The 18,400-nt window shown below is 49.0% G+C and overlaps 2 protein-coding genes across 4 annotated transcripts in view; one reads left to right on the forward strand and one right to left on the reverse strand.

The window, feature by feature from the left end:
• The window catches only part of LOC138839183 (glyoxylate/hydroxypyruvate reductase B-like), a 43,090-nt gene that overhangs the window by 16,251 nt on the left and 8,439 nt on the right, over positions 1-18,400 (reverse strand). Inside the window, exon 2 of one of the 3 annotated variants that reach the window (XM_070038794.1) lies at positions 3,753-3,806. The gene's annotated coding sequence lies outside the window, so the exon portion shown is untranslated. Of the gene's footprint in view, positions 1-3,752; positions 3,974-4,687; positions 4,853-18,400 lie in introns of those variants that run through there. The other 2 variants (XM_070038793.1, XM_070038792.1) reach the window with 2 other exon arrangements.
• Positions 4,108-17,939, forward strand: Txnl4a (thioredoxin like 4A). Its single transcript, XM_070038795.1, has 3 exons — positions 4,108-4,260; positions 13,179-13,282; positions 17,598-17,939. Exons 1-3 carry the CDS (start codon positions 4,108-4,110, stop codon positions 17,767-17,769), a joined length of 429 nt encoding a protein of 142 aa, XP_069894896.1. The 3' UTR covers positions 17,770-17,939.

The raw sequence follows: 18,400 nt of genomic DNA on the forward strand, positions 1-18,400 counted from the left end.
GTTTTGTTTTTTTTTTTTAAATAAGTTTTTTATTGTGAAAATACTGTACAGAGGGGTTACAGTTACATGAGCAAGATAATTTCTTATCAAGCATTGTTTCCTCTTCCTTTGTTTTTCCCCTACCATCCCTTCCCTCCCACCTCCACAACTACACTCCCCGCCCACCCCCTCAATAAGTTTCTTTTTAATAGGTTCATAAAATTCACCTATGAGGAGTTTTGGCCTATAAACAGGAACCTGGGCTTCAATATTATTCTCCAATTAGACTTGTTTTATAAGAAGAACAATTTTTTTTGGGGGGGTCCGGTTGTAGGGCCTGAACTCTGGGCCTGGGCACTGTGCCTCAGCTCTTCAGCTCAAGGCTAGCACTCTACCACTTGAGCCACAGCGCCACTTCTGGCTTTTTTCTTTTTGCTTATGTGGTGCTGAGGAATTGAACCCAGGGCCTCAGGCATGCAAGGCAAGCGCTCTACCACTGAACCACCTTCCCAGCCCAAGAAGAACAATTGTACAAAACCCTTATATCCACTTTTTTATGGCATTGTACCAGACCGCAAAGCAATGAGGATACATTAAAATATGATTTTTTATAGAAGACCTCACATTATACTGTAAATGTACTAGACCCCTATTAATGAACAGGTCACAATAGAACTAGTGGACACCAAGGCAAACATAACAATTCCAAACACAGAGGATAACAGCTACAGATAAATACAAAAGTAGAACAAAACATGTACAAAACCCAGGTTTACCTGGGAGTACATTGTTTCTATTTCTCCCCAGGAAGAAAGTGTGCTGTGGGTAGATATGCTCTTAGGGTACAACCTGCATGTCCTAATTGGGTGTACCCTTTGTCTGAGATAAGGTAGGTAAAGACTGTAAAACCTGGCTGGGTGACAATGCTCACCCCACACAGGGAGGTTAATACCAAAAACATACAAACTACTAAGGAGATATAAAAATATCACAGCCAATATAAAAATAGCTACAGAAGTAGCAAGCTACTTAAAGCAACAGCTAAAGATTTTAAATAAAGTGACTTCCATTGTTTCTTTAAATGTTTTCAAAGCCATCAGGTTGTTAACTGAAGCCCATTTCAGGCATGGGACACGGTCCTGTAAGCTGTCGGCCACGAGGCTGCTCAGGCTATACCATACAGGCTGTAGCCCGTGTGGATGCAGATGGCTGCATGCCAGAATGATTAATTCCCACTGCTGAAGACACCACAGGCTTTCATTCCAGCATACAAAGTAATCCAGGTGGGGTTAAACTGGAAGCTTCCTCCTTAGTGGCTAGTATATTCATCGTGCTGGGGACACTGTGCATGCTACTAGTGGAGACTGTTGCCCATGGTCCTGCATATACCCAAGAGTGCAAAAGTGTCACAATTAAGTATAGGAGCAACCACCTTGTAGTCAAACTGGATCACAGGGCTGTTCCATGGAAAGGGGCTCATTTGTTGCTATAAGACAGAAAGAAAGTTTTTGACTAAAACTCATGGGCCCCAGTGAAAAAGGCACGGCCATTGTTGGTCTCAGGACCAGTTCATGTTACCTGGAATAGACAGCAAAGGCCTTTCAAGAGCACATTCCCCAAGTTGCCTAACACAGTCTTATCACTTGCCATGGGATGATGGCTCAGGATATTCAAGTACATTTAAAGGGGCCGGGACAAGGTTACTGCTGACACCAGGGACAGCTGAAGGAAACTGGCAGCAAGTGACAACAAACCCAACGGGGTGTGTGTGTGTGGGGGGGGAGTTCAACTCCCTACACAGCAAGACAAAGTAGGTATCTACAGCTAAAGAGCAAGGAAGGGATCTACTGATGGAAAAATGCCTAGGAGGTCACATCAGGGAAAGAGAGTTTAATGAGAATGGGCCAGGGAGATCAAACATCTCCAGCAATCCTGCAGGATCCTCGAGGAAGAGAAGTCTGCTCAGGGATCCAGGATGATTCTAGCTGCTCTAGCAGCGTTTTCACTACAAACCAGGTTTTATAGGGAAGTGTACAGAAAGGCCTAGGAGTAGACTCAGGAGCCTGACTAAAGTTTGGCCATGGAATCTCATACAACAAAAATAAGGAATCTAAAAAGAAAGAAGGAAAGAAAACAGAAGCCACAAAGGGGAGCAAAAATAAAGTGGGGGTTAGAGAGCTGGAGGCCAGACTGGCCATATAACGGCTCACTAGAAACAACGTTTTAAAAAGAAAACGAAACAACTAGTTGAGATAGACTATTGGGGACTTTGGACTTGTGTCTTAGCTTGGAACAGGAACACAGGTGCTAACGAGCTGCTAACAGCTGTCTGAGAACAGGACACACAGACGGGCGGTCCGCGAGCGGCGGGCCGGGATCCCCGTGGGCCAGCTTCGCTCGGGGTGGAGGCACCGGGTCTCGGCCCCCGGTCCCGGGGGTCGGGTGCAGGCCCGGGGGTCGGGGTGCAGGCCCGGGGTTGGGATGCAGGGCCGGAGCCTCTGCCCCCGTCTGGGGTCGGGGTGCAGGCCCGGGGGTCGGGTGCAGGCCCGGGGTCGGGGTGCAGGCCCGGGGGTCGGGGTGCAGGCCCGGGGGGTCGGGTGCAGGCCCGGGGGTCGGGTGCAGGCCCGGCGGTCGGGGTGCAGGCCCGGGGGTCGGGGTGCAGGCCCGGGGGTCGGGTGCAGGCCCGGGGGTCGGGGTGCAGGTCCGGGGGTCGGGGTGCAAGCCCGGGGGTCGGGTGCAGGCCCGGGGTCGGGGTGCAGGCCCGGGGGTCGGGTGCAGGCCCGGGGGTCGGGTGCAGGCCCGGGGGTCGGGGTGCAGGCCCGGGGGTCGGGTGCAGGCCCGGGGGTCGGGGTGCAGGTCCGGGGGTCGGGGTGCAAGCCCGGGGGTCGGGTGCAGGTCCGGGGGTCGGGGTGCAGGTCCGGGGGTCGGGTCGGGTGCAGGCCCGGGGGTCGGGGTGCAGGCCCGGGGTCGGGTGCAGGCCCGGGGGTCGGGGTGCAGGCCCGGGGGTCGGGGTGCAGGCCCGGGGTCAGGGTGCAGGCCCGGGGGTCGGGTGCAGGCCTGGGGGTCGGGGTGCAGGCCCGGGGTCAGGGTGCAGGCCCGGGGTCAGGGTGCAGGCCCGGGGTCCGGGGTGCAGGCCCGGGGTCGGGGTGCAGGCCCGGGGTCGGGGTGCAGGCCAGGGGGTCAGGGTGCAGGCCCGGGGGTCGGGGTGCAGGCCCGGGGTCGGGGTGCAGGCCCGGGGTCAGGGTGCAGGCCCGGGGTCCGGGGTGCAGGCCCGGGGGTCGGGGTGCAGGCCCGGGGTCAGGGTGCAGGCCCGGGGTCCGGGGTGCAGGCCCGGGGTCGCGGTGCAGGCCCGGGGGTCGGGTGTAGGCCCGGCGTCGCGGTGCAGGCCCGGGGGTCGGGTGCAGGCCCGGGGGTCGGGTGCAGGCCCGGGGGTCGGGGTGCAGGCCCGGGGGGTCGGGGTGCAGGTCCGGGGGTCGCGGTGCAGGCCCGGGGGTCGGGTGCAGGCCCGGGGTCAGGGTGCAGGCCCGGGGTCAGGGTGCAGGCCCGGGGTCGCGGTGCAGGCCCGGGGGTCGGGGTGCAGGCCCGGGGTCGGGGTGCAGGCCCGGGGTCGCGGTGCAGGCCCGGGGTCGGGGTGCAGGCCCGGGGTCGGGGTGCAGGCCCGGGGGTCGGGTGCAGGCCCGGGGTCGCGGTGCAGGCCCCGGCCTCGGCCCCGACCCCGGCGCTCGCGGCCCCGCCGCCGCCCTCCCGAAGGCCCGCCCCAGCCCGTCCGTCACCTGCGGCGGTGCAGCAGCTCCGCTGAGCCTCCGGGACTCCCGAGGCGCGCGAGGCGGCGGCGGTGGCGCCGTCCGCGGACCGGTGAAGAGCCGCTTCTGGAGGAATCGCGGGCGCCGTGCGGCTGCGGGACTCCACCCGACGGCGCCTGCGCTCGCGGGGGTCGTCAGCGCGCACGCGCGCGTCGGCGCGTGCGGATGTCGTCAGCGCGCGCGCCCCGAGGTCCCGCTGCGCGGGCGGCGCTGGTTTGGCCCGTGGCTGACTACCGGGCCTCGGCGGCCGGGAGCGGGAGCGGGGGCGGTGCGCGGGGACCCGGCGGGGCGGCCCCGGCCGCCCGAGGCGTCGGGCCGCGTCAGGATGTCGTACATGCTCCCGCACCTGCACAACGGCTGGCAGGTGGACCAGGCCATCCTGTCGGAGGAGGACCGCGTGGTGGTCATTCGGTTCGGACACGACTGGGACCCCACCTGCATGAAGATGGACGAGGTTCTGTACAGCATAGCCGAAAAGGTAGCTGGGCGCCGGCCGGGCGCGCGGCGCGTGCGGGGGAGCGCGGGCTCCGACCCGCAGCGGCGGCGGCCTCGGGAGGCGCGGGCTCCGACCCGCAGCGGCGGCGGCCTCGGGAGGCGCGGGAGGCGCGGGCTCCGACCCGCAGCGGCGGCGGCCTCGGGAGGCGCGGGCTCCGACCCGCAGCGGCGGCGGCCTCGGGAGGCGCGGGAGGCGCGGGCTCCGACCCGCAGCGGCGGCGGCCTCGGGAGGCGCGGGCTCCGACCCGCAGCGGCGGCGGCGGCCTCGGGAGGCGCGGGAGGCGCGGGCTCCGACCCGCAGCGGCGGCGGCGGCCTCGGGAGGCGCGGCCCTCCGGCGCTCCGCCACCGGCGCCGGCGTGGCCCTCGGCCCTGCCCCGGGCTCGCGATGCAGGGCCGGGTCTCTCCTTACCTTTGAGAGACTCGTGAGCCCGGTCCCCGAATAAGTAGCGAGTCCTGCCGGGCACTGGAGTGCCCCTGCCCGGCTTCAGACGCGGGAGAGCGGGCTGCGCCCCTCGGCCCGCCCGGGCCGTGCGTCTGGAAAGATCTCGGTGCAGAGAGCCCGTTGTGGAGCCGGCCTGACTCCGGCGGCGTGCCCCGTGGCTGGGGGTGGGCACTTGGGGTGTCTGCACAGCAGAACTTTTAGGGCGTGGAAGGGGCGGGGCTACGTGCGAGGCGCCAGGGCCTCTGCCCCCCGTGCTGACCTTAAACTGAGGACCCCTGTTTCAGTCTCCCGGTGCTTGGATTATTATAAGGAGGGACCGCCATTATCCTTCCACACCCCTTGTTAGTAATTTGTCTGTTCGAACGATTAAATATTAAGAGAAAGTCGAGTTACGTTCATGTTTTATTTTTTTATTTTTTTGTGGGTCGTGGGGCCTGAACTCTGGGCCTGGGCGCTGTCCCTCAGCTCTTCAGCTCGAGGCTAGCGCTCTACTGCTTCAGCCACAGCGCCACTTCCGGCTTTTTCTGCTTATGTGGTGCTGAGGAATCGAACCCAGGGCTTCATGCACACAAGGCAAGCGCTCTACCACTGAGCCACCCTCCCAGCCCCAGAACTATCTGTTTTAATGTTTCATAGTACTCTGGGTCAGCTGTGACACTTGTCTGCCAATAAAGTGCAGTTGGGAACCGAGGACGACCGTTCAGGTGTGTAATCGCAGCTACTTTGGAGGTGGAAGCAAAAAGATCAGGGGTTTGAGGGCAGGCAAAGGTAGCTGTGAGACTTGGAGAATGATGGAAAGGTGTACTTACAATCTGACATGCTAAGTTGAAGCTTCTTTTTAGAACTCCTTAAAATGGAAGGAAGGGAGGGAGGGAGAGAGGGAAATGGAAGGAAGGAAGACATATAATTCATGTGGTAGAGTGCTCACCTTGGAGTCCTGGGTTCCCCAGCACCAAAACCAAATGGAATTGTAGGGCATTATTATACCAACAAGGATTTTATTCTTGGGGGCTGGGAATGTGGCTTAGTGGTAGAGTGCTTACCCAGCATGCATGAAGCCCTGGGTTCGATTCCTCACTACCACATAAACAGAAAATGCTGGAAGTAGTGCTGTGGCTCAAGTGGTAGAGTGCTAGCTTTGAGCAAATGAAGCTCAGGGATAGTGCCCACACTACCACTTACTTGAGCCACAGCGTCACTTCTGGTTTTCTGGTGGTTTATTGGAGATAAGAGTCTCTCAGACTTTCCTGCCTGGGTTGGCTTTGAACCACAATCCTTAGATCTCAGCCTTCTGAGTAGCTAGGATTACAGGTGTGAGCCACCAGGCCTGTTTTCCTTTTTTTTTTTTTTTTTTTTTTGTGCCAGTACTGGGAATTGAAGTGAACTCGCCTGGACACCTGGGCTTTTTCGCTTAAGGCTGGTGCTCTACCACTTGAACCACACTACACTTCCAGCTTTTTGCTGGTTAATTGAAGATAAGAGACATGTACTTTTCTGCCCAGGCTAGCTTCAAACCTTGATCCTCAGATTTCAGCTTTGTGAGTCACTAGGAGAGCCATTGACACCTGGCTCTTTTCTTATAAATTCTTTTCCTGTATGGTATTGGAGCTTGAACTCAGGGCCATGTGCTCTTGCTTAGCTTTTTTGGCCAAGGCCGATATGCTACCAATTGAGCCACACTTCCCCTTCCATAGAACTTATTTATTTTAGGGAAGAGTAAACACCAAAGCAGCTCTTTTTCTTTTTCCTCTCACAGATGGCTGATGTCGGTTAGGTTAAAGTAATTCTTCAGGAATTACTAAAAACATATGATGGTGTTTAGAAAAGGAAACTCTTCAAGGGGCTGTCTTTTGGAGTTTTTCGACAGTGTATTTCAGAGCTTCTGATGCTGCTGGTCTAGGAGGAGTCACAGAAAGATGTTTTGTTTTGTGGTAGTGGGTTTGAACTTAGGGCCTTGCACTTGTTAGGCAGATGTTCTACTTCTGAGCCATGTTTTTCACTGGTTATTTTTGACATAGGGCTTGCTTTCTGCCCAGGTCTGGCTTCTGGACATAGGCGTTCAGTTGTTGGTGGGATGGAAGGTCTGTGCCACCATGTCCAGTTTCCTCTGTTGAGATGGACTCTCTTGGTTTTCTCTGTCTGGGCTGGCCTGGAACTGCTCTCATAATCTCAGTTTCCCATGTAGATTAAGATGATAAGTGTGTGCCACTGTATCTGGCTATGGGTTGTGAGGGAATTTTCCAAACTTTACTGCCTGAACTGGCTTCCAACTGTGAGTCTCCCATTATCAGTCTGAGCCTTTGGACCCCTGGCTCAGAAAGGCTCATTACAGAGCTGCTTAGCAGGGGAGGGAGCCAACAGTGCACTGGTGGCTCTTACCTGTAATCCTAGCTACTCAGAAGTGGCGCTGTGGCTCAAGTGGTAGAGTACTTGCCTGAGTGGAGGAGCTCAGAGATAGTGCCCAGGCCCAGTGTTCAAGGCCCATGACTGATAAAAAAATAAAATAACAGTAAGAATTGAATATGTAACTTGAGGGTAGGCCTAGGGAAAGATGGGGAAGAATCACCAGGCATTGTAAGCCCAGCCCTGGTAGCTCACACCTGTAATCCTGGCTGCTCAGCCCGGTCAGGGAAGTCCTTGAGATTCTTATCTCCAATTAACTACCTCAGAAAAGAAATCCAGAAGTAGAGAGCTGTGACTCAGGTAGTCAGAGTACTAGTTTTGAGCACAAAAGCTCAGGGGCAGCACCCAGACCCTAAATTGGAGCCCTACGATCAGTACAACCAAACAAAACAGATGCATTGTACTCATAACCTGGCTTATAGAATTAAAATCCTTTTTTTTTTTTTTTTTTGGCCATTCCTGCAGCTTGAACTCAGGGCATGGTCACTGTCCCTGAGCTTCTTTTACTCAAGGTTAGCACTCTACCAGTTGAGCCACAGTGCCTTCTGGATTTTTCTTTTATGTAGTACTGAGGAGTCAAACCTAGGGCTTCATTCTTGCTAAACAAGCACCCTGCCACTAAGTCACATTCCCAGCCTTGAAATCCTTATTTATTTATTTATCTAGGTTGGTCATGGGGTTTGAACTCAGGGCTGAGGCTCTGCCCCTCAGCTCTTCAGCTCAAGGCAAGCACTCTACCACTTGAGCCACAGCTCCATTTCTGGTTTTCTGAGTGGTCTATTGGAGATAAGAGTCACAGCCTTTCCTGCCCAGTCTGGCTTTGAACCACGATCCTCAGATCTCAGCCTCCTGAGTGGCTAGGATTACAGGCCTGAGCCACCAGAGCCCGGCTTGAAATCCTTTTTTACAACAATGAAATAAAAAATAGTTTAAAAAGAAGTGTCTGAGAGAATTCTGGTGTGACCTGACCCCAGGCTTCGCTTTCAGGAAATGCTGGGTGGAAGTCAGGGCTGCTGTAGCCGTGTTTGTATTATCAGCCACCTCTCATCCTCTCTCTTAGGCCCCAGACAATAAGGAGGTACCTGGGAATCCAGAGAGCATTCTATGCCAGGGGTGTTCTGGCAGCCAGGGGCTAGAGGTGCTGACTGAGGTAGTTCAGGAATTGTTTCTGTATTTCTGAAGCCATAGTAGACAAGGACAAAGTGAAGAACTACCAAAAGCAAGTCTCTGGTATATGGACTTTGAGTTGACTTGGAACATGTGTTCTAGAATTTTTCGCTATTCTACTTTGCAGGTGGTGACGTGAGCCTGGCGTGGTCTCCTCTGCTGAGCAGCCAGAAATGTGAGGGCCTTTGCTTTAGACTGCTGAGTGGAGCCCAGCAGGAGGCTCTTAGCTAGGAAGCAGATTTCATATGTGTTCATGTGTTTAGGGATTTCACCAGATTTTTCTCTTTCCTAATCTGTTTTGTTTTCTTCAATGGACTCATACTTTATTGGATATTGATCGTACTAATTAGACTTTTAAAATTATTTTCTTGGCTGGGAAGGTGGCTCAGTGGTAGAGTGCTTGCCTTACATGCATGAGGCCCTGGGTTCGATTCCTCAGCACCACATAACCAGAAAAAGCCGGAAGTGGCGCTGTGGCTCTAGTGGTAGAGTGCTAGCCTTGAGCTGAAGAGCTGAGGGACAGTGCCCAAGCCCAGAGTTCAGGCCCCATGACCAAAAGAAATTATTTTTTTTGGTTTTGAAATTACTGTTTAATCCAAAATTTGGATTACTTTGTTTTTGTCCTGAGGCTTGAACTCAAGGCCTGGATGTTAAAGCCAGTGCGCTCTGCCACTTTGAACCAGCTCTGCTTCCTTTTATTTTTGGTGGTTAATTGGAGATAAGAGTGTCACAGGGACTTTTCTGCCCTGGCTGGCTTCCAACCAGAATTCTCAGATCTCAGCCTCCTGAGTAGGATTACAGGCGTGAGGCCCTAATGCCTGATGTATGTATTTATTTTGAGGGGCAGTAGAAGAGTTTGAACTCAGATCTCCTAATTTGATGAACAGATGCTATACTTTTTGAGCCACATTCCTAGCCTGGGATTAATTTTAAAATTTATAATGCTGTGTTACAGCATAGTTACTAAAAATGCAAACTTGAAGTGCATTAAGGGGCTATTAATGTTTAATTTTCTTAATATGAAGAGGAGAAGCCTTTTTGGTGAAGTTGAATGGAAATTTTCATAACTTAAGGTTGTGGCATAAAGAAACAGTATAATTCTTTATTTAAAAGCCTCCCTCTGCAGAATTGGCAGATAGTGGAGTATCTTCCTGTCTTGCTAGGAGCCCTGTTTGGATATTCCTGCTGTTTTAAAGTGAGTTACCTATTTATCTTTGAATGTCTTTATCACTTTGTTCTCTGTTGCTGCCTGCCCCACCTCTTGCTAGACTACTTTTGAGCTGAATACTTAATGAAGGAAGTTAATCTGAAAGTTGATATGCTTAAAAGTTTTACAGATGTGTAGAGCTTGATAAGTTTTGTGTGAAGCAATTTCATGCAGTTTTGAAGAAAAAAAACTGTTTTTGGACTGTTTTTCCATTTTGTAGAAATACAGTTTGTTGGGCTGGGAATTTGGCTCAGTGGTAGAGGGCTTGCCTTGCATGCATGAAGCCCTGGGTTCGATTCCTCAGTACCACATAAGCAGAAAAATGCCAGAGTGGTGCTGTGGTTCAAGTAGTAGGGCACTAGCCTTGAGCTGAAGAGCTGAGGGACAGCGCCCAGCCCCATGACCCCCCCCCCAAAAAAAAAAAAAAGGATTGAAGGGCATTTAATAGCAGTGAGCTAATGCAATGTTCATTAAAGAGATGGATGGAGTCTTTTTTTTTTTTTTAATGGGTCTGGTCGTGGGGCCTGAACTCTGGGCCTGGGCGCTGTCCCTCAGCTCTTCAGCTCAAGGCTAGCACTCTACCACTTGAGCCACAGCGCCACTTGCGGCTTTTTTCTTTTTTGCTTATGTGGTGCTGAGGAATTGAACCCAGGCCCTCATGCATGCAAGACAAGCGCTCTACCACTGAGCCACCTTCCCAGCCCCTGGATTGAGTCTTTTTGCAGAGCAGTTTGGCATCAAGAATGACCACATTGCCGGGCACCAGTAGCTCATGTCTGTAATCATAACTATGCAGGAAGCTGAGATCTAAGGAGCTTGATTTGAAGAAGTCAGCCGCTCAGGAAAGTCCATGAGTCTCTTATCTGTAATTAGCTACCAGAACGCTGGAAGTAAGAGCTGTGGTTCACATGGTAGAGTGCCAGCCTTGAGCAAAAAAGCTCAGGGACAGTGCCCAGGCGCTGAACTCAAGCCTTTGGACCAACACAAAAAGAAAAAAAGAATAGTCATGCCTTAGGGCCCAGAAACTCTCCTCTCGTGGGGGAGGGACAGTTATGCACAGCTTTATGCTCAGTGAGAAATACTTGTAGTTTCTAGCAAGGTTGGAAACAATCAGAATGTCCAGTGATAGGAGCATATGATGGTTTTAACAGGCTGTTGTTTATTGAGCCCTTAGTCTAGTCATAAAGCTCAGAAGCTACTGAGCTATAATCCTCAGGACAGCAAGAATGATTGAATAGTTATGTATTTATTTATTTAGTGCTGATCCTGGGGCTTGAACTTGGAGTCTGGATACTACCCTTGAGCTTTTTTTTTTTTTTTTTTTCTGTTCCAGGCTGGCACTCTGCTACTTGAGCCACAGCTCTGCTCTTGGTTTTTGTTGGCTAATTAGAGATAAGAGTGTCACAGACTTGCTGCTCAGGCTGGCTTCAAACTGCAATCTTCATACCTCAGACTCCTAAGTTGCTGGGATTATAGGTATGAGCCACCAGACCTACTAAGTGTTAACAAAAAATGTAAGGGCCAGGCACTGTGGCTCACAGCTATAATCCCAACTATTTGAGAGGCAAAGTTCAGGAGGATTGCAGTTTGGAGTCAGGCTGGTCAAAAAGTTAGCAAGACCTTCATCTCAACCCACAAACTAGGCATGGTGGTGTATACCTGTGTCACAGTTACACAGAGAAATAAATAGGTGATCGCAGAGGCTGGCTCCCAGCAAAATCATGAGATCCTGTCTGAAAAAGAGCTAAAGCCAAAAGGTGAGGAGTATGGCTTAAGTGATAGAGTGCCTGGCTAGCAAGCATGAAGCCCTACGTTTAAACCCCAGGACCCCCAAAAAAAGAAAACAAAAGAAATGTGTGTTGTGTTGGTTTCCTGCAGCAGCCATAGAAAATACAACCCTCTGAGGGGCTCCTGGTGACAGGAATTTATGATTTCATAGTTCTGGAAACCAGAAATCCCAAGTTCAGATGTTGTAGGAACACAGTCCTTTGGCTCCTGGACTTCCTCTGACTTGTGGAGGTGACCACCTCTGGTTTCCTTAGCTGATGGGTAGGTGCATCCTTCGGTTCTTCTTGTAACTGGGCCTCTGTGTCAGGAGAGCAAGTGCACCTCGTGTAACCCTAAATCATTTAACCTGTAGTGCGCTCTTTCCCAGTCACTTCAGATCTCCTGGGGAACAGAGTTCCACCCATCACGTGTAGGTAGATGTGGGCCAGACGGTGTTGCTGAGGATTCTGTCCTTGGGATGGTAGTTTTAAGATACATCCTTAGGAAATGGTGTATGTACACATTTTAAGGTACGAACGTACACAGGTGAGTGGTACTCATAAAAAATCAGGGAAGGAAAAACAGAATGGTAAAATAGTGTCGTACTTATTTGACGGGGTAATACACAGCCATATGTTGTTTTTTTTTCTGGAAAATAGGTAAATAATGCCGCAGCAACGGAGGAGGCTCCCAGCTCTTTTGCTTTAATTGGTTTCTCAGATCAGTTTTATACTTTTGCCATGGCCAGCCTCTTCATCTTCCTGTGACTTGAACTGGGCACTGTCCCTGAACTTGTTTTGCACAAGGCTTGGACTCTAGCACTTGTGCCACAGTGCCGCTTCTGGCTTGTTCTGTGTATGTGGAGCTGAGGAACAGAGCCCAGAGCTTTATGCCCTGCCCCATTTTGCCTCTGAGTAGCTGCAATTACAGCCATGCACTACCCTACCATACCTGGCTTTTTTTTCCTTGCTAACTATTCTGACCTCAAACTGCAATTCTCCTATCCTTGCTTCCTAAAGAGCTGGAATTACAGTCATGAGGCATCATGTCTGGCCCAGAAAATAGGTAATTTGTATCATTAAACCTGATTCAAAACATGGTATGATCACACTTTGTTAAAACAGTATTGATTTTCTTAGAAGTACGCCCGGATAAAAGGACAAAATACAGCAAAAATATTAGCAGCAGTTGCTTTAAGTGTGAGATTGGAGATGACTTTAATCTCTTTTAAAATTACTCTGTTTTCTCTGAATTTCTTTGATGAACTTGTAGTTAACTTACAGAGCTGGGCACCAATGGTTCACATCTAGCTACTCAGGAGACTGAGATCTGCTTTAAGATGACTCAGTAAATATGACTTGTTAAATACTGTTTGCCGCAGGAGACAAATGATGTGAGACTCTTAAATCTTCAGTTAACCAGCAAAAACCTGGACCTGCATTTGTGGGTGAAAAGAAAGTGAGAGTAAGGGGCTGAGTTCAAGCCCCAGTACTTAGAACAAAAAAAGAAAAGAAAAAAGAAAAAGGGGGAGGGGAGGGAGGGGAGGAAGGAAGGAAAGAACTCACATTTGTAGAGTACTTGGGATACTGCTAGAATCCCATGTAATGAGTATTTGTACTGGTCAGCATGTAAAATACATCTTTGAGTGTTTCTGCAGGACTTTTATAACTTCCTACTGGGGTCAAGTTTATCTAATTCCTAAACAATTCAAAGAAATGTAAAAGTTGTAAACAGGATCTTGATGATGTACTGTTTTTTTGTCTGTGTGTCAGCTCTGTGGGCAAAAGTTTTTGGATTGCTTTGTAAAAATTGTTTAGTTTATGCAAATTATTTTATTGTTTCAGTTTGCTTTTATGTTATGAAAGCCAAATCAGTCTGTTTTTAGGTTATTTCTTAAATCTCCTTTATTTTTAGGTTAAAAATTTTGCAGTTATTTATCTTGTGGATATTACAGAAGTACCTGACTTCAACAAAATGTATGAGTTATATGATCCATGTACTGTCATGTTTTTCTTCAGGTATGTTATTTTAAAGCTGTTATTAAAATGGGGGTATTGTTTCTTTGGAAGTCTGATGGGACAGATTCTTTTATTATTTAGAAGTCAATCCATGCAGTCTTACCACGATGCAGATTTTATCACAAGGCAGTATGAATCTTTGAAATAATTTTCAGAGTAACGGTTCCCATTTTAGCATTTACTCAGTAACAAATCACTTTTTAAATAACTACTCCTAAACCTTTAAGTATAATCAGCCTATTGATGAAAATTGCCTTAAGATAACTCACTCATTAAGTGTGATGTCATTAACTTTATTTGATGTCTTTTATAAGTGCCAAAAGAAAGCCTCAACTTTACTTTGGTTATAAATACAAGATTATCAGCTCAAAAATTCATATGTATGGATTCAACTTAGAAAGAGATCACCATTTGACATTGCCTTTATTTGTCAAGATTCTAGATAGTTGGTACATAGCAATATGGGTATTAGGCCACCTTCTAGAGCACGGCTCCTAAATGCTAAGGAAGATCTGGGTAGGTGGTATCGATGTGTGTTAACTTTCTTTTTTGCAGATATGGCAGCATAAACCAGTGCCATTTATGAGTTCATAGTTCTTGATGCAAGGTCTTGTAAGGTTCAGGCCTAAGTTGAGGTCTGTGTGCTTGAGTCTGCTTTGCTGCATTGAGGCTCTTAGCCAAATGTGACATACTCACCTTATGAATCTGTCCACGGTCTCTTTCCTTCCTCTCTCCTTCTTCTGTCAGCATGGCCACACTTTTCTTAAGAGGTTCCTTCACTTTCACAAACAGCATCAGTGAGGGTATTCTTTTGACACTATCTCTCTCTCTCTCTCTCTCTCTTTTTTTTTTGGGTCCGGTCGTGGGGCCTGAACTCTGGGCCTGGGTGCTGTCCCTCAGCTCTTCAGCTCTAGGCTAGCATTCTACCACTTGAGCCACAGCGCCACTTCCGGCTTTTTTCTTTTTGCTTATGTGGTGCTGAGGAATCGAACCCAGGGCCTCTGGCATGCAAGGCAAGCGCTCTACCACTGAGCCACCTTCCCAGCCCTGACACTATCTCTCTTGACTTACCTTGTGATGTTTACATTGGACACATCAGTGACCTCAGAGCCTGGATGCTCTCCCTGAGCTTTTCGCTCAAGGATGGTACTCTACCACTTTGAGCTACAGCTTCACTTTGGTTTTCTGGTGGTTAATAGGAGTGTCACAGACTTTCCTGCCTGGGCTGGCTTTGAACCTTGATCCTTAGATCTCATCAGCCTCCTGAGTAGCTAGGACTACAGGTATGAGCATCAATGCCCAACTTTGGTAACTTCACTTTAAAGCTAATTGATTTGGACCCTTAATCACATGTGTGAACTTCCCCTTATAATGTAATGTAACTGAATCACAGTTAAGAAGTCTTATCGTGTGAATGGTAACCCCTCTGTACAGCACCTTAATTACAACAATAAAATTATATTAAAATAAAAACACAAAATAAAAGCATCAATGATAACAAAAAGTCTTGCTTTGTATTCACAGAATCATGGGGAGTGTTTCATGATTTTTCATATTGCAGTCTGCCCTCTGGCTTCTAAAGATTTGTACCTTGCCCATAAGCAAACACAGCAAATTTACTGAGAACCCCACAGTATTGATTCAAAATTCAGCACCATCTTGTCCAGATCATTCAAGACAGGCGTGGACAAGGGTTCTGTGGGGTGTCCACACAGCTCTGTGTACTGTTTCCCTTTCTGTGTGGGCCTATAAAGCTGATAAGTGAACTGCAGTGTGGCTGGGGCAGGCCCAAGAAGCAGGCTTGTCTCAAACGAAATCTGAAACGCTGGAGGCTCCCAACCAAGGCTGAGCAAACGCGTTAAGTGGCAAGGCCTGTCAGTTTTTTTCTGCCTCTATGTTGTTCCTACTTGGGAGCAGTCTGCCCAGGTTCCCTTTTTTTATGTTTGTAACCAGGTGGTTTGCCAGCTGTGTTAGGGCCATTGCTTTATTATTATTATTATCAATTTTATTTTTTGGTTGATCGAAGGGTCTGAACTCTGGGCCTGGGCGCTGTCCCTCAGCTCTTCAGCTCAGGGCTAGCGCTCTACCACTTGAGCCACAGCACCACTTCCGGCTTTTTTTGCTTATATGGTTCTGAGGAATCAAACCCAGGGCCTCATACATGCAAGGCAAGCGCTCTACCACTAAGCCGCTTCCCAGCCCCAGCCGTTCCTTCTCTTTCCTGGTCCTATCTGTCCTTCAGTTTCAGACAGAAAGAATAGTCTCCCTCGATGATACTTCAAGGACCCCTGCTAGTGAGAAGACTGAGGCATGCCCTGCACCTGCTTTGACTGAGTGCTCTCTCTGTTCTTACAGGTTTCAGTAGGAAATTGTCCAAGTTTTTCTTTCTTTTTTTTTTTTCCTGTGCCATGCACTCAGTAGTCATTTCTGAATTTTGGCACCTCATCCTTTGTAGAAACTGAGAATGTATTCTTACTAATTTATTTTTAATTTTTTTTTGCCAGTCCCAGGGCTTGAACTCAGGGCCTGGGCACTGTCCCTGGGCTTCTTTTGCTCAAGGTTAACACTCTTACCATTTGAGCCATAGTGCCACTTCTGGCTTTTTCTGTTTACTTGGCACTAAGGAATCGAACCCAAGGCTTCATGCATACTAAGCAAGCACTCTACCACTGAGCCACATTCCCAGCCCTCGTACTAACATTTCACATGCCATTTTGTCTCTCTTTCCTTCCATTTTTACTGTAAGTAGCAAGAAAAAAAAACTATGCAGCAGGTTCGAAGACTTTGCTTGGAACTTTCCTCAGGTTTGTTACCTGCAAGTCCAGCTTTTCTCATAGCTGCAGGAGTGTGTCCTTGTTTTCCATGTATCAAGGATCCCCTCTCCTGCATTTGAGAAGCAGGCTCCTCTCTAAGTAAGGGAGAGCAGTGTCTTTAGAGCTAGAGATGTTGCAGTGGCAAGGAGATTGTAGGGAACAGCTTTGGGAAGCCTCATTGTGACTGATATCGAACTTGTATTAAACAGTGACCCAGAATTCTAGGTCAAGTTGCAAGAATGTCCAGGGCACTTAATGGATCAAATATGCACATTGAGAGCATAATAGGCTCCTCAATGTGTGCTGCTGGGGCATAAGATGAGATCCTGTTCTCATACAATCATGTAATAAAAGGAACAGCTAAGCAATAAGCAAACAGTTATAGAAATCTAGAGGACACTTATTTACACAGACATAACGGCTGAAAAAGCCTATCTTAAATCACACAGGGCTGTAAGAATACATAAAAGGGAGCTGGGAAGGTGGCTCAGTGGTAGAGCACTTGCCTTGCATGCTCAAGGCCCTGGGTTCGATTCCTCAGCACCACATAAGAAAAAAGCCGGAAGTGGCGCTGTGGCTCAAGTGGTAGAGTGCTAGCCTTGAGCAGAAGAGCTGAGGGACAGCGCCCAGGCCCAGAGTTCAGGCCCCACGACTGGACCTCTCCCCCCCCAAAAAATACATAAAAGAAGTCATGTTCTCTATTGAGAGATTGGTACCAAAAATACATGAGATGAGTTGTAGAGCAGAGCTGACACATGAAAAGTGGTAGGAAGGACTGCATATCCCTATTCTGGGAATCTTGCTGTTAGAGGTTATCTTAAAAGCAAAACGTGACCCAGAAGAGTTCTCTTGATTAGCCTTTAGGCTGCTAAGCACAGAGGTCCCACATAGAACCCTGTCTGGAATAGGGTTGAAGCCAAATATGTGATCCTGTAAAAATAAAAGGTTAACCTAACAAAAATTGATCTTCAGCAAACCAAGAAGAAGCCCTATAGGTACAATGGACCGATAGCATCTTTACTGTGGCAAGTGCAAATACAGATTTCTAGCCTCTTGAAAGAAAAGCATCTAAAGGATCATCTGTTTCCTGGTCATATAGGTAGAAGTTGTCATTCTCATTTCAAAGGGGTGAGGCTTTTAGTAAGATTTGTACTAAGTGCTTGAGAGTATAACATGAAAAACTCACAAATTGCTTTTAAGGAAAATTAGTACAACTGTGGAAAATTATGTGCCTTTCTTTCCAAAGGACAAAACTCTGTCCTTTGTCCTTTATCTTTCAGGACATCTATCCAGAGGACATATAAAAATATTGGAAGAGCTTGGGAATCAGAGGATTGCATTTTTAGAAGTAGCATTTAGGTTGTGTCCTTCTATCTTTGAGACAGGATCTCTCCCCTTGCTTATGTATATCCTTAAATCATGCCAACAAGAGCTTGGGACAGCAGGAAAAATGGTACTTTATGGAATTCTTCCTGTGAGATTGGTCTCCCTTTCTTTTTCAGGAACAAACACATCATGATTGATTTGGGCACTGGCAACAACAACAAAATTAATTGGGCCATGGAAGACAAGCAGGAGATGGTGGACATCATAGAGACCGTGTACCGTGGTGCCCGCAAAGGACGGGGATTGGTGGTCTCTCCCAAGGACTACTCCACGAAATACAGATACTGAGCATGCCCCCCTAGCCTGTGCGTCAATATTCCGAGTCATTTCCATGTGGAAGAAATCTCCGCTGTTCAAAGCCTTTGGGAAAGTGTGTGTGAATCAAGGGCAGGGGGGTCCTTGAGATGAGGGCAGCATGGCCTTAATTAGCTGAAGCAAATAAACTTCCAGTGAAGGAACAGTGGTAATTCTCTCTGGAAACTTTGGTGTGTGAATGTTTGGTGGCAAGAGTTCCTCCAGTTCCTGTCTTTATTTACCCTTGGAATGAAGTCAGGGAATGTGTCTTATGTGGCTTGTTTAGTTCTGCCTATTTGGCTGGTTTGCTAAGATTGTCATAGCAAAAAATACCATAGACTCAGCAAAGAAATGTATGGTCTCTCAGCTCTGGAGACAAACCTGAGATATAGGCGTCTCAGGTTTGGTTCCAGCTGAGACTATGGGAAGAATCCATCTCAGACCTCCCTCTGACTGGAGGTTGTCTGACATTTTTTGGCTTGTAGATGATTTATTCTAATCTCTATCTTCATGTGCTGTCTCTAAATTTAACTATTTTTGGTGACAGTCTTGGAGCTTGATCTGGCTGGGCACCGGGCCTGGACGCTGTCTGTCCCTGAGCTTTTGCTCAAGGCTAGTGCTGTAC

The sequence above is a fragment of the Dipodomys merriami genome, unplaced genomic scaffold (assembly GCF_024711535.1).
Source record: "Dipodomys merriami isolate MVZ:Mamm:240054 unplaced genomic scaffold, mDipMer1.0.p SCAF_297, whole genome shotgun sequence".
NCBI classification, from domain to species: Eukaryota; Metazoa; Chordata; class Mammalia; order Rodentia; family Heteromyidae; genus Dipodomys; species Dipodomys merriami.

Excerpts from the sequence above, each read along its gene's own strand:
- Txnl4a (XM_070038795.1), top strand. The coding sequence starts at position 4,108 with ATGTCGTACATGCTCCCGCACCTGCACAACGGCTGGCAGGTGGACCAG. Across the intron at positions 4,261-13,178 it reads TGTACAGCATAGCCGAAAAG|GTTAAAAATTTTGCAGTTAT; the intron begins GTAGCTGGGCGC and ends CTTTATTTTTAG. Across the intron at positions 13,283-17,597 it reads ACTGTCATGTTTTTCTTCAG|GAACAAACACATCATGATTG; the intron begins GTATGTTATTTT and ends TTTCTTTTTCAG.